Genomic DNA, 12,944 nt, shown 5'->3' with positions numbered 1-12,944 from the left:
AGCGAATATGAGTCAGAAGTATACAATATCTATCTACCCTCAGACACTATGACCATTCTGGCGAGAACGTTCATCCTAGAACATAGATCTAAAAAGTGACCCTGAAGCTTATTAATGTCCCCATTCAGATAACTCTGTCATCCAACAGACCGAGCTGCTCTCGTACAGCTTAATTTGACAAGTCTGTCCCAGTTAACCGCTCTCCACGCTACTTACTACCCTTTAGGAGGTCTGCAAAAGGGTCTCCTGGTTGACCTCCTGGTTCTTTCCACTGTAATCCTCTTGAACTCTGCAGCAGCCTTATCTCCCCAACACAGATACCAATTACAACAAGGGGAAAGGAGCCCCTTCCTTCCAATTCTGGTGGGTGTCCCACTCGGCGTGATCTCAGAATTGTCTAATGAGGACCTGGGTGGCTCTCATCCCTAGCCCTGCCGCCTGGGAACGAGGCATTACCCTGGAAATGCTCTGTGCCAGAGCCCAGATCTGCCCTTGTAGCTGAGCTGGAGAGAAGTCTTCAAGCTGGGAGTGGCAATATAGGCTTGTTCTGGGTTCCCAAGCAGGCAGGGCAAAAAGACAAGTGCAATGATGGAGGGTAAGCTCCAGTAAGCGCCAGATCTCCCTCCCTCCTTGCTTTCCCTGGCCACTTGCTTTGTAAGTATCCCCCACTTCTGAAAGTTCACCTTATACCACTTGGCTTTTACAAAAAGCCTTAGGATCTTGAAGAAACTGGAAGAGGATTTCTGCTTTTACCCAAAAAAGGGACAGAAAGCAAAAATAGCATTTAGCATGGCTTTTGCAGCAAGTCCTGTGTGATAAAGGCAGCATGTACCCTGAGAAGTGAGAGCCGCCTACCCCAACTCCATCCTCAGGAACTACACCCAGCATCTCAGCATCAAGCCGCCAGAGCTTTGAACAGTGTCTGTGAGCGTCTGTGCTTTATCTCGATTTATTTTGTGCCTCCATTAGCCAGATGTGTCCTAAGGTATCAGAAAAGCCAAAGAGAGGTGACTTTTGGGGTCTGGGAATGCTCCCACGTTTTTTTTTTCCCCGCATGTAAATGAATAAATGAATGGTAATTGCTTCTTTGCTTTATGCCTTTGGTCTCAGCTGGAGGAACGATCTACTTTCAGAGAGCAAGGAAAACCCGTCCTTGAAAATGTTTATCTTTGGCTCTGGATTTCACTCTGATGCTCTGTGATTTGGTGAGGGCACTGACTGGAGTAGATTGGGATCTTGTTTCTACACATTTACAAGACACTAGATGCTGTTACACATTGGGGAGAGGCAGGAGGTAAAGGAGCTTTGGTCGGGAGTTACTAGAAGTCACTGTCAAGGCTGCCTGTCGTTGGGAACCCTCCACCCCCTCAGGAGAAGGGAGCTGTTTAAGAGACTTCAGGATGAAAGAGGAACATCTGGAGTATCAGTAATTAAGTCTGAAATGTGGTTCAACAGGAAGTGACAAGTCTGTCCTCAGAGACTGGTTCAAAGTAGGGCAGTCTCCACAGTTTAAATATCACTGGGTCTGGAGATAGGTCTTGTGGGATTTTTTAACCCCTTGGGTTCCTCTGCGGTACTAGGAGGATGGCCTTGGGTACACAGACAACAATTACAGAATTTAATCACCGTGCGACATCTTTAGTTACAAAGATAATCCCTGCGCGTTGTTTAAACTAAAAAGTATACCGGCTTTGCGGTCAACTTGCATTTTCTGCGTTATCTTTTTTTTTTTTCTTTTTAAGATTTTATTTATTTGACAGAGAGAGACACAGCGAGAGAGAGAGAGAATGAACACAAGCAGGGGCAGTGGGAGAGGGAGAAGCAGACTTCCTGCTGAGCAGAGAGCCCGATGTGGGGCTCCATCCCAGGACCCTGGGATCATGACCTGAGTGGAAGGCAGACACTTAACGACTGAGCCGCTGAGGCGCCCAAAGATACAGTTATCTTTGAAATAACTGTAGGATGGAAAGAAGCTTCCCTTTTCTTACCCACCCCTACCCCATTGATGGTTTCACCTTCCGCCTAAGAGTTAATCCTTACAAAGTGATGACTTGATATTTGGCTTCCCTTCTTCTTTCTTCTCCTTCTCCTTCCTCTCTCCTTCTTCTTCTTCTTTCTCCTCTTCCTCTTCCTCTCCTTCTCCTTCTTCTCCTCCTCCTTCTTTTTTTTTAATGTTTGATTTTTTAAAAATTTTTTTAATTTATTTTCAGCCTAACAGTATTCCTTGTTTGTGCGCCACACCCAATGCTCCATGCAATCCGTGCCCTCTCCAATACCCACCACCTGGTTCCCCCAACCTCCCACCTCCCACCCCTTCAAAACCCTCAGATTGTTTTTCAGCCTCCTTCTTTTTTTAATTATATTATGTTAGTCACCATACGGTACATCCTCAGTTTTGGGACTTTCCCCCTTCTCCTTGGAGTTTCTATCTGAAATACAGAAAACTTTCAGCTCGAATATCCTGAAACATTTTCAAGTCTCCCCCCATCCCTCACCTGTTTCTTTTTAAAGGAAATGTAAAAGCTCCTGATTTGGAATGTTAGGTTATTTGCTCCAGCGGGAGCAGAAATAAAATGTGGGGAAGGCTAACTGCACGTAAGGAGGGGAACAACTCACTGTCCTTGGGTGGCTATCTGGGCTCCCCTCCCTCCCCTAGAACTTGCACAAATGAGGGGGATCTGGTGGCCTGTAACTGAGATTTCCTAAGAATTAATTGTTATAATTAGACTTGTTCCCTGGAGGAAGGGACTCCTAGCCTCCCCCACCCCCCCATTGGGGGTAATGGCTTAGTTTTGAAAATCTAACTGGGCTGGTCTTTAACCAGGGACCCGTGGCCCCTCACACCCACCAGCCGCACCCTGGGCAGCTGCAAGGCAGACTCTGTATATTAAACCAACCAAGCTTTCTGACCTCAGGGGTGGCCTAGAAGTTAGAGTCCCTCAGGAAGAGTAAGAATAAGGAAAAAAAAATGCAAGAATCTTTTAATAATGTCACAGAGTATTTAATACTCCTTGAGATGCTTTTTTTTTTTTTTCCTCTCAATGTCAGCAGGATGGCCAAGCCACAGGGAGAGGGCCAGGTGAGGGTGAAGTGGGGTTGCGGTTTCTCGTACCTGGTTCCCGTTCTCTGGAATCCTCTGCCTTATCCTTAGGATTAAGGATTCCTCAGTGGGATTTCAGGTCCATTTCTATTTCTATTTCTAGGTCCATTTCAGGTCTATTTCTCGGTAGGAGTGATTGTTCCTGCCCATTGACCAGAGATGTGAGAGGGGATGGGGCAGGTTTTTAGAACTTGGTGATAGTGTTTGTTTCTGCTTTCTCTTGATCTTCCTCTTGGGCCCAGGAGAGGTTCTGCGTCTGCCCGCGGACCTGTAAACACAGACAGGAAAATTTGGGAGAAGGTGGAAAAAGAAGTCAGCATCTCGAAATCAATTTATGATGCAGGCAAATCGTGTTTTCAAATATTTACAGAGTCTCCGAGGGAATTACATCACTGTTTATAGCTGTTTTGATTGTTTTTTATGACTCAGGCCCGGGAGAGCCAAGCGATGTAATTCCTGAGAGATGCCGAGCCCACGCTTCAAGCCTCCCCTCCTGAGCAGAAAGTCGGGGCAAAATGAGCAAAGTGCTCCCCGTGATAAACCAAGCACTGGCTGAGCAGTGGGGAATTATTAATGTGCTGCTGGGAGGCGGGAGATCTTTCCCCAGTTTACTAGTGGTGGGGGCGAGCCACGATGGCGGGAGTGCCCAGCCTGGATGCCGGTGCAGGCTTAGTATCTACCTCCTCTGGGGAGTGTTAGAAGATTCTGGTGGAACTAACTTGGAAACGATTGGGACTCGATGCTTATTCTCAGATTTCATCCCATATGGTAAAAACTGCCTTGACTTATTAAGAGAATTGTTGTCTGTTCCCATCAGAGGACAGGAGAGGGAGGGGACAACACTATCCATGCATGACTGGGGAATGGGGTCCCCAGTACTCCCAGGTAGGAAGTGGACCAGCTCCTGTCCTTCTGCCGTGACTCTGGGCCAGCCATTACAGCCTTGGCTGGTGCATTCAGCACAACAGCCCGGCTCTGACCCCGGGTACCTTGTTGATCTCCCCTTCCTCGGTATCTTGAACACAAGTGAGGGACAGTGTGGCACAAAAGTGGAGGCAGTGAGCTTGAGCCTCATATCCCAGCTCTGCTTCTCAGTAGCTGTGTGTGACCTCTTTCTGGATGTAATGGATTAATCCTTGTAAATTCTCAGACGAGTGCCCTGTCTAGCGCCCGGTATGCCGTCTGCTCAGGGAATGTTTGCTGTTATCATTCGGCATTGTGACTTGTATTATCAAGGCTGGTCTTTGAAACAAAGCGGTAGGGTTTGAAAGCCTTGCTGACCCCCAGCAGTTGAGGCAATGAGCTGATCATAGGCTACTTAGAAGCCAGCTCCTGGGCACTGAGGAGGCTGATCACTGGGTGTGTTCGCTGAGTTTGTATGTGAAGCCATTCTTTAAATCGCTAAGCAAGTTCCAGAAGAGCGAACGTCTTCTGGCTGGCAGGATAGCTCCAATGGGAGCATCCAGGAGGGGTTGGAGCTGTCCCTGGGGGTCTCTGGCGGGGGGGGCCTCAATGCACGGCCCTCCTGCTGAGACTTGGAGCCTCTGGTTTCGAGTCCTGAGCCCCTCCCTCATCTCCCAGGAGCATCCCTCTGGTGCAGACTCTGCGGACCACCACCCTGACCACTGCCTGTGCCGACCACTCAGACCAGCGCGTGAGCTACCTTGAGCACGTGGTGGCTCGCATCTCTATTTCCCACCCACGCCGGGGAGACCTCCAGATCCACCTCATTTCTCCCTCGGGAACCAAGTCTCAACTATTGGCCAAGAGGTAAGGCCAGGCTGGGGCAGGGGTGCTGGGGCTTATCAGGAGGGCCCATCCAGCCGGAGGTCACAGCACCGCTGCGGGGCACCTGGGCGGGTTGGTACTGCCAGCAGCTTTCTCTTGGAGACGTTCGCACGTACCCCCCGCCCCCGCACTAACCGGAAACCTGGCCTTTAGAACCGTCCTGGGGAGCTTTCGTTTCCAGGCTGGGGTGACGAAAGTGTGTGACTGCTTCGTTTAACGGAGAGATTTATGGAATTCTGGCTATGACTTAATTGCCCTTGGAAGTGTGCTGAAGGTCATTGTTCTCCTATTCATGTGGCATCTGAAGTGAGCATGTGTATCAGAGGAGGACTGCCTTCCTCCCAAAGCTCCCGTATGGCCGTCCGGTTGTACGTAGCCCTGTTGAACTCGTGTGGGCAGGAGGCTCTGCTCTGTGGGCGATGCAGCTCGCATGGAGGCCCTGGAGGCTGCTCAGGGCAGGACTCTCATGCATGCGCCTGAGAGGGTCCCTGTTTAGCTGAAGGCCCCAGAAACAGGCTCCGAATTCTGGAGTTTCACATCATGGAAAGCCATGGAGCCGTTTCTTCCACAAGGTCAGAAACAAGGACAAGTGCTTTGATGCGTCAGTGTTGCTGGCAGGTGAATGGCTTGAAGGGATTTGGGGGAGCTTGGGGGACGGGGAGAGGGACTGGGGCTTCTTTGGGGCTCCCTTGGCTAAGAGGCAGAGGGAAGAGAAAGGTTTCAGGACAAGCCAGCATTTCTCTTGAAAAATAACGGACAACCAGACTGTCCCCCCCCCATCCCCACCAGGAGACCCCCTATGACTACCTGTCCCCACCCCTGAGCTGTAGCCCTACTTCCCGCTTGCCCATACTGGGCCCGCTTGCCTCACTTGGGTTACTTGCCTCGGGTAGCACCCAGAGTTAGGCTGTAGGGTTCAGAAAAGAGGGTCGCGTGAAGGGCTCCGTTCAGGACCAGGCAGGAGTTGCCCTTTCTCTTACCCCCATCCACCCCACCCCTACGTGGCTGAAGACTGAGAGATTGGCCTGCTGCAGGGACAGGCAGATGCCGGCCTTTGTCTGGAGGAGAGCGGGTGGCAGGCATTTGCGGTCAGTGCCCGGGAACCAGCCCTGGGACCAGATCCTGGCTTCATGGGTTTGCAGGGCTCAGCCATCCGACTGAGGCCCTCCCTACCAGGTCAGGTGCCAGCCTCGTAGCACAAGAGCCACAGGGGGCATCTGATTCCCAAGGCTGGGACCACCCTCTGCCTTGGCCAGGAGGTGACAAGGCTGGGAGTGGTCTGAGGGTACCAGCTGTCCCGCCACGCTGTTAAGCTCTGTTACAGTCTGAGTTGCAGTTGTTGTTCCTGGAACTTTGAGAAATTCCATCTAAAAATCCGGACTTCTAGCATTCCTTGCAAGATCAGAAGTCCTCTGTGGTGGGTGCTCTTTCCCCGTGCGGACCCCAGACTGGAGCTGGGCAGACAGGCAGATGGGCAGGTCGGCTTCAGGCACCCTAGGCCACGCACAGGCTCCTGCTTCTCTGGCTTCCTGTGAGGTCCCCTCCCTGGAGCCCCATTTGCTGCAGGCTGGACACACCAGGAGGCCTCCGAGGGGGTGAGCCCTGAATTCGAGACAGGAGCCAGGTATGAGCACCAGAGGGTGACCTGGGTGGACCGAGAGCCACCATGAGGCTTGGAGGTTGGGGTGACCGGTCGTAGGCCAGCAGGGCAGCTGTGACCTGCAAGGACTGACACCCAGATGGGCTTTGGAGCCAAGAGACTCCAAGGAGCTGCTGCTCCCGCTCCTTCACTTCCCGGTGGGGCGCCCCAGAGCCAGCCACTTCTCTCTTTACTCCTCACCTCCGGAAATGTTACTTGACTCCTGTTGCAGTTGGGATGGCTGCAGGAACTGGATATAATGCTGCAGGTGAAAACCCCTGGTTCCCATCCTGTCCCTCCTGCATCCGTCTACCTGAGCTGGAAGAACTTTTTCCAGCACCCCAGCATCTCCCCACTGGCTTTCCCCGCTCTCTGTTTTCCCCTTCCCTTCCAAGCTCCATCCTGCTCAGGTCCAGCGTGAGCCCCTGAGATGAAAGAGAGTGGGTCCTGCCAAGTTCATTGGGTTCACGATGACCCATTTGCTGTTCCTCTGTTCGAGCCCTTGAAACCTGCCTTGCGGCCACTTGGCAATCCTCTCCATCTTGGGAATGTGTTGTTTTTCCACGGCACAGATTTTGTGATTCTATCAAGAGTGCGTGTCTGGGGATCTGTTACTTTCTCCCCTCTTTCACATCGTGCTCCATTGGGCAGCTTTTTCAGATCGCCAGATTTTTTTTTTTTTTTTTTTGACATAGAGTTAAGTGAACTTTCAATTAAGTCTTTCAGCCCTTAAAGGACCGTTTATCTTTGTCCTGTCCCGAGTGCGTTCCATTCGGCTTGGCATCATGTGCGAAAAATCAGCCTTGACCTTTGCAGTTCCTTACCAGAAAGGACAGGATGTGCCCCCTCCCCTTCCCTCTCCTCCATGCAGGGAATGTTTTCACGATAAGCATGTTTATGCATTTGCTGGATGTTCAGAGAACACCCAAATCAGGAATCCAATCTTACATCACACAAAATGTGCATTTGAACTTCTGACGGGCAATAAGGAGCTCTCAGGTTAAGTTAAGACCCTGTCCCAAAAGAGAGATAACAGAGTTAGAAGGGGTAGGAAGAGGAAGGGAGAAGAACCTGAGACTGTTCAGGGGATATTAGAAGAAAGAGGGAGCCCATGAGTTGCTTCCTGTTTCCTGCTCAAGTCAAACAAGAGAAAAGTGGATCTGGGCTGAAATCACAGTCTGGAAAGACCATGGGCTTTGGAGGCTCCTCAGAACCTGGGAGGGGGAGACCGGTGGAGGGGAGGGAGCTCCTGCGCCTCCCCCCGCTGCGTGCAGGGGTGCCTTCTGCACACACTGGAAAGCAGCCAGTCCCATTAGGTCATCTCCCCCAATGCACCTGTTGAAACACCCTTCAGCCCTGGAGAGTTGCACATTTTCCCCTCTTTGTATCTTCTGGAGAAGAGCATGTGAGAGCTGGCCCCAGGACCGGTGTGAAGGTTCCATTCATTCCACAGACTGGCATCTTAGGAAGGCTTGCTTTGTGATGCTCCTGGGGCATGTGGTCTAGCCTCGGTCTTTGTGTACCCAGGCCTTGGTAGATGGTCTCTGGAGGATCACTGCTGGCCTTGGGGTGGGGAGGTTGGAGGGTCTTCTTTGATAACCTCTGAAACACTTCTTGATGCCGGAAAGAACAAGGACAGGGGTCAGAATGCCCTTGAGTGAGTCCCAGCTCAGCTGGTTACTGGCTATTAGACCTGCCACTCATCACGACCCGTGGGATCCCTCTGTCTATAAATGGGGATGAATGGCAAGAGGGAGACCATCGCTGGTTTGTCCCTGTTGGGCCCCCGTGAGTCCTGCCAGCCTCTCAGAATATTTGGGGAACCCAGTAGGATGATGGAGGTGAAGCTGCTGGCCAGGGTGGGGTCATCAGTCAAGGGTTTGAAAGCATCCTCAGCTTTTACCTCGCCTTCTTCCCAGCTGAGAGCCAGGTGTCTTTTCCTTCCATTCTCAAAGCTGCTGCCCTTGAGATGCTGTTCAGCGGGATTGTACTCGTCACCTAAGGAGTAATTCCGAGCCAGGAGACAGCCCCCTTCGGGCCCAGCCCTCTATGCACCACTACTTTCCCAACCCTTTTGGGTTCTCACCCCGAGTCTCCAATTGCAGATTGCTGGATCATTCCAACGAAGGGTTCACCAACTGGGAATTCATGACTGTGCACTGCTGGGGAGAGAAGGCCGAGGGGGAATGGACCTTGGAAATCCAAGACATGCCGTCCCAGGTCCGCAACCCAGAGAAGCAAGGTCAGTGGCTCTCGGGAACTTCACACACCACTTTGTATCTCAGCCCTTTTGTTAACTCCAGACTTTTATTTAACTGTAGCATCTCTGGTAATTTCTTTTATGGAGGTATAATTCACCATGGAAATGGTTTTTAAAGCACGTAACTAAATGGTCTTCAGAACATGCACAGAGTTGGGCAATTGTTCCCACTTACCTAAATCCAGAACTTTGTCATCACTCCAAAGGGGTGCCCTATATCCATGAATCAGATACTCCCCATTCTCCCAGCCCCCAGCAACCCCTAATCAACTTTCTGACTCTATGGATTTGCCTCTTCCGGACATTTCACGTAAACGGAATCACACAATATGTCACCTTTCGCCACTGGATCTTCCAGTTAACATAATGGTTTTAAGACTTCCAGTTAACATAATGGTTTTAAGTCTGTATGTATCCATACTCCATTCCCTTCCCCAGCTAAATGCAATTTAAGTGTATGCATATGATTTTATATATAACACTTGGTTTATCATTTGATGAGTTGAGGGACAGTTGGGTTGTTTCTACTTAACGGCTGTTGTGAATCACGCTGCCTTGAACATCCTCATGTAAGTTTTTATGTGGGCGTACGTGTTCAGTTCTCTTGGTTGTGTACTTAGAAAGGGAATGGCTGGGTTCTATATCAGTGCTATGTCGGACTGGTTGAAGGACCGTCAAACTGTTCTCCACGGTGGCTGTAGCATTTGCCTTTCTACCAGCACGATATGCAGATCTTAGTTTCTCTCCATCGTTATCAACATTTGTTTTATTATTTTCATTTTCTTTTCATTATAACCATCCTAGTGAGTGTGAAATATATCTCATTGTGGTTTTGATTTGTACTAACTTCCCTAATGACTAATAATGCTAAGCATCTTTTTGTAGGCTTATTGGACATTTTTACATCTTCTTTGGAGAAATGTCTACTCAGGTCTTTTGCCTGTTTTAAAAACTGGATTGTTTATCTTTTATTAGCGCGTTGTAAGAGTTCTTTCAATATTTTGGATACTAGATCCTGACCAGATTCCTGATTTGCAAATTTTCTCTCCCATTCTGTGGGTCATTCTTTCACTTTCTTGGTTGCGCCCTTTGATGCATCCCCAAGTTTTCAATTTTGATGAGATTCAGTTTATTTTTTCCTTTATAGCTTGTGCTTTTAGTCTCGTGTTTAAGAAACTATCGCCTGATCTAAGGTCAAGATTGAAGTCTGTATTCTTCGAAGAGTGTTATAGTTTTAACTCTTACATTTAGGACTTTGATCCATTTTGAATTAATTTTCTAACAATTTCTTTTTTTTTTTTTTTAAGATTCTTATTTATGTGAGAGGGAGAGAGAGAGAGAGACCATGAGAGGGGAGAAGGTCAGTGGGAGAAGCAGACTCCCTGCTGAGCAGAGAGCCCGATGCGGGACTCAATCCTGGAACTCCAGGATCATGATCTGAACCTAAGGCAGTCACTCAACCAACTGAGCCACCCAGGCGCACCCCTTGAATTAATTTTCCATGTAGTGCAAGCTGAAGGTGCGGATTCATTCTTTTGTGTATGGTTATCCAGATGTCTTAGCACCATTTAAAAAGCTGTTCCATCCTCCACTGGATGATTTTGGTATACTTATTGAAAATTGATTGGCCATAGATGTATGGAGTTTATTTTTGGACTCTTGGGTCTCTTCCACTGGTCTGTTCACCTGTGCCTAGGGCTATACCACTCTGTTTTGATTACCATCGTTTTGGTAGCAAGTTTCAAAATGGGGAACTATGAGTTCTCCAGCTTTGCTTGTCTGTTTTGACATTGTTTTGGCCAATCTGTGTCCCTGGCAATTCCATACACATCGCAGGATCCTCTTGTCAATTTTGGGGGGGCGGCGGTGGGAGCGGAGAATTAGTTGATGTTGTGATAGAGATTTCACTGAATCTAGTTCAATTTGGGGAATATTGCCATGTGAATGATATTGAGTTTTCCAATCCATGGATACAAATGTCTTTTCCTTTATTTTGATCTCTTTCATTTCTTTCAGCATTGTTTTGTGGTTTTCAATCCACACGTCTAGTACTTCCTGGGTGACATTTGTTCCTAAGTATTTTGTTATTTCTGATGCTGTTGTAAACAGAAGGGTTTTCTTAATTTTGCTTTCGGATTTTTCCCCCGCTCTGGGAAGGTAGCCTTTCCATCACTCTCTTTTTGGTTCATAACCATACCTTGAAGCAATTTTTATTGAATTCCTACTTTGGGTCAGGCACTGATGGAGGTGATGGGGCTACACCAGGAGAGGAAATTAGTATAATCATTACGTCTTCTGCTATGGTCACCGACAGCAGTCTCTGACATCTTCATATCTCTCTCTGTTGGATTCAGACTCATAGAGAAGGGCGGAGATATGCTCCTGGCACTTATCTGTGGAGACCTTTCCCTGAGCTTTGCTTTCATTTTTCTTTTGTCCCCAGGGGCCTGCTTCTTGATCACCCTAGAACCTTCCCCTGCCCTGCTCCTTTTCTGAATTTTTCATGAAGCACCATTTTGGGGGATTTTTTTTTTTTTAACCAGGGAGAAGAAAAGAGCATTGACTTGCCTTATGTAGAAAATTGACTTTAGGGGCACCTGGGTGGCTCAGTGGGTTAAAGCCTCTGCCTTCGGCTCAGGTCCTGATCTTAGAGTCCTGGGATAGAGCCCTGCATCGGGCTCTCTGCTCTGCAGGGAGCCTGCTTCCCTCCCCCTCTCTGCCTGCCTCTCTGCCTACTGGTGATCTCTCTGTCAAATAAATAATAAATAAAATCTTTAAAACAACAACAAAAAAAGAAAATCAACTTTAAATGATCAAGTCATCTATAAGGTTTCCCTGCCCTTGCCCCCCAAAATCATTCTTTTGCCTTTAGGATAATAAATGACCATCTTAAAAAGACATTATTGTAACAGAGTCTAAAAAGACAAAAAAGCAAAATTTTAAATCACTTGAAACATATTTTCAAATTAGAAGCTGCCATATTCCTTTTAAAAGCCCCAAAGTGCCCTGGCCAGCTGTTAAAAGTTAAGGACCCATGTCTCCCATCACCTGCGTCCTCAAGCATTCCCTGCCGCGGGTACCAGGCAGACGTCCAGCGTCCGTCAGCGCCGCCTCATGCCCGGGAGGTCAGCACGACAGAAGCTGGCAGCCGCACTGACACGGACCCAGGCATCTGTGGGGCTGTTTGTTCGTCGGCACAGTCTGTCTGTTTGAGGCCCGTGTCTGTAGTGGCAAAGAGCAGGCACACAGCTGTGATTCTGGTAGGTGTTTATTTATACGTCCAAGAACTTTGCAAGTCAGGGTCGTACTCTGGGCCTCCGTGAACTCGGCTGGGAAACAGAGCAGAGCGAGGTGCTCTCTGAAATCTAAGAGAGGAAGTGCCTGTCTCTGCAGCTGTGGCCCGTGTGGCTCGTCCACATCCTGGAGGGGGTCTTGCTGGCCCGAGGTTACCCCTGTCCTCCTTCTCCTGCACAGGTTGGGTAGGTGGCGAGATCACAGGCACCCAGGAGATCCCAGACGTCCCTGCGCCAGCCCTTCCCGTGGGTGGCTGGATCAGCATGTGGGTGCTGACGGGGTGTGTTGAGTGGTACCCCGGGTCTTGCCAGACCAGAGGGCACTGGGCTTTGTAGGCCGTCACAAGGATTGAGGGGAAGCCACTGGGAGATTTTAAGCAGAGGAGAGAGATGATCTGAACTTTTGTTCCTAGGCTCCCTCTGATAGCTGGGTCAGACTACCCTCGAGTGTGGTCGGAGGAGGGCAGAGGCAAGGAGGCAGGGAGACCAGAAGAGAGGTCATCATCACAATAGGAGAAATGGTGACTCAGACCAGGGTAGGAGCAGTAGAGGTATTTGAAACAGTCAGATTCTAAAAGTCGTGTTGAGAGGACGTGCTGACAGATCCCATGTGGGCTCTGAGGGAAGAGATGGGCCATCGAGGACCCCAGAAGTTTTGTTCTGTGCAGTACAAGAATGGACTTCACAGTTTCCCAGATGTGCGACATTGAGGGGTTGGGGATGCTGGAGAGATCAGGAGCTCAGTTTGGCAGGGGGGTGGGGGGTTACCTGTGACAAAGCTAGCTCTGGCCTTCCGTGGCTTATTTGAATTTGGGGGACAGGGACACACTGTCACACAGTCTGCACATTCCTGCAGGTGTTCCT

At 49.4% G+C, this 12,944-nt stretch overlaps 1 protein-coding gene across 2 annotated transcripts in view; it reads left to right on the top strand.

The window, feature by feature from the left end:
- The window catches only part of PCSK6 (proprotein convertase subtilisin/kexin type 6), a 182,365-nt gene that overhangs the window by 118,275 nt on the left and 51,146 nt on the right, over positions 1-12,944 (top strand). For both annotated transcript variants that reach the window (XM_047736488.1, XM_047736489.1), the window contains exons 12-13: positions 4,682-4,870; positions 8,633-8,769. In XM_047736488.1, coding sequence (XP_047592444.1) covers positions 4,682-4,870; positions 8,633-8,769 — 326 coding nt within the window. The remainder of the gene's footprint in view (positions 1-4,681; positions 4,871-8,632; positions 8,770-12,944) is intronic.

This window comes from Lutra lutra, chromosome 7, assembly GCF_902655055.1.
Source record: "Lutra lutra chromosome 7, mLutLut1.2, whole genome shotgun sequence".
NCBI classification, from domain to species: Eukaryota; Metazoa; Chordata; class Mammalia; order Carnivora; family Mustelidae; genus Lutra; species Lutra lutra.
This window is presented reverse-complemented; position numbering and strand designations above follow the sequence as displayed.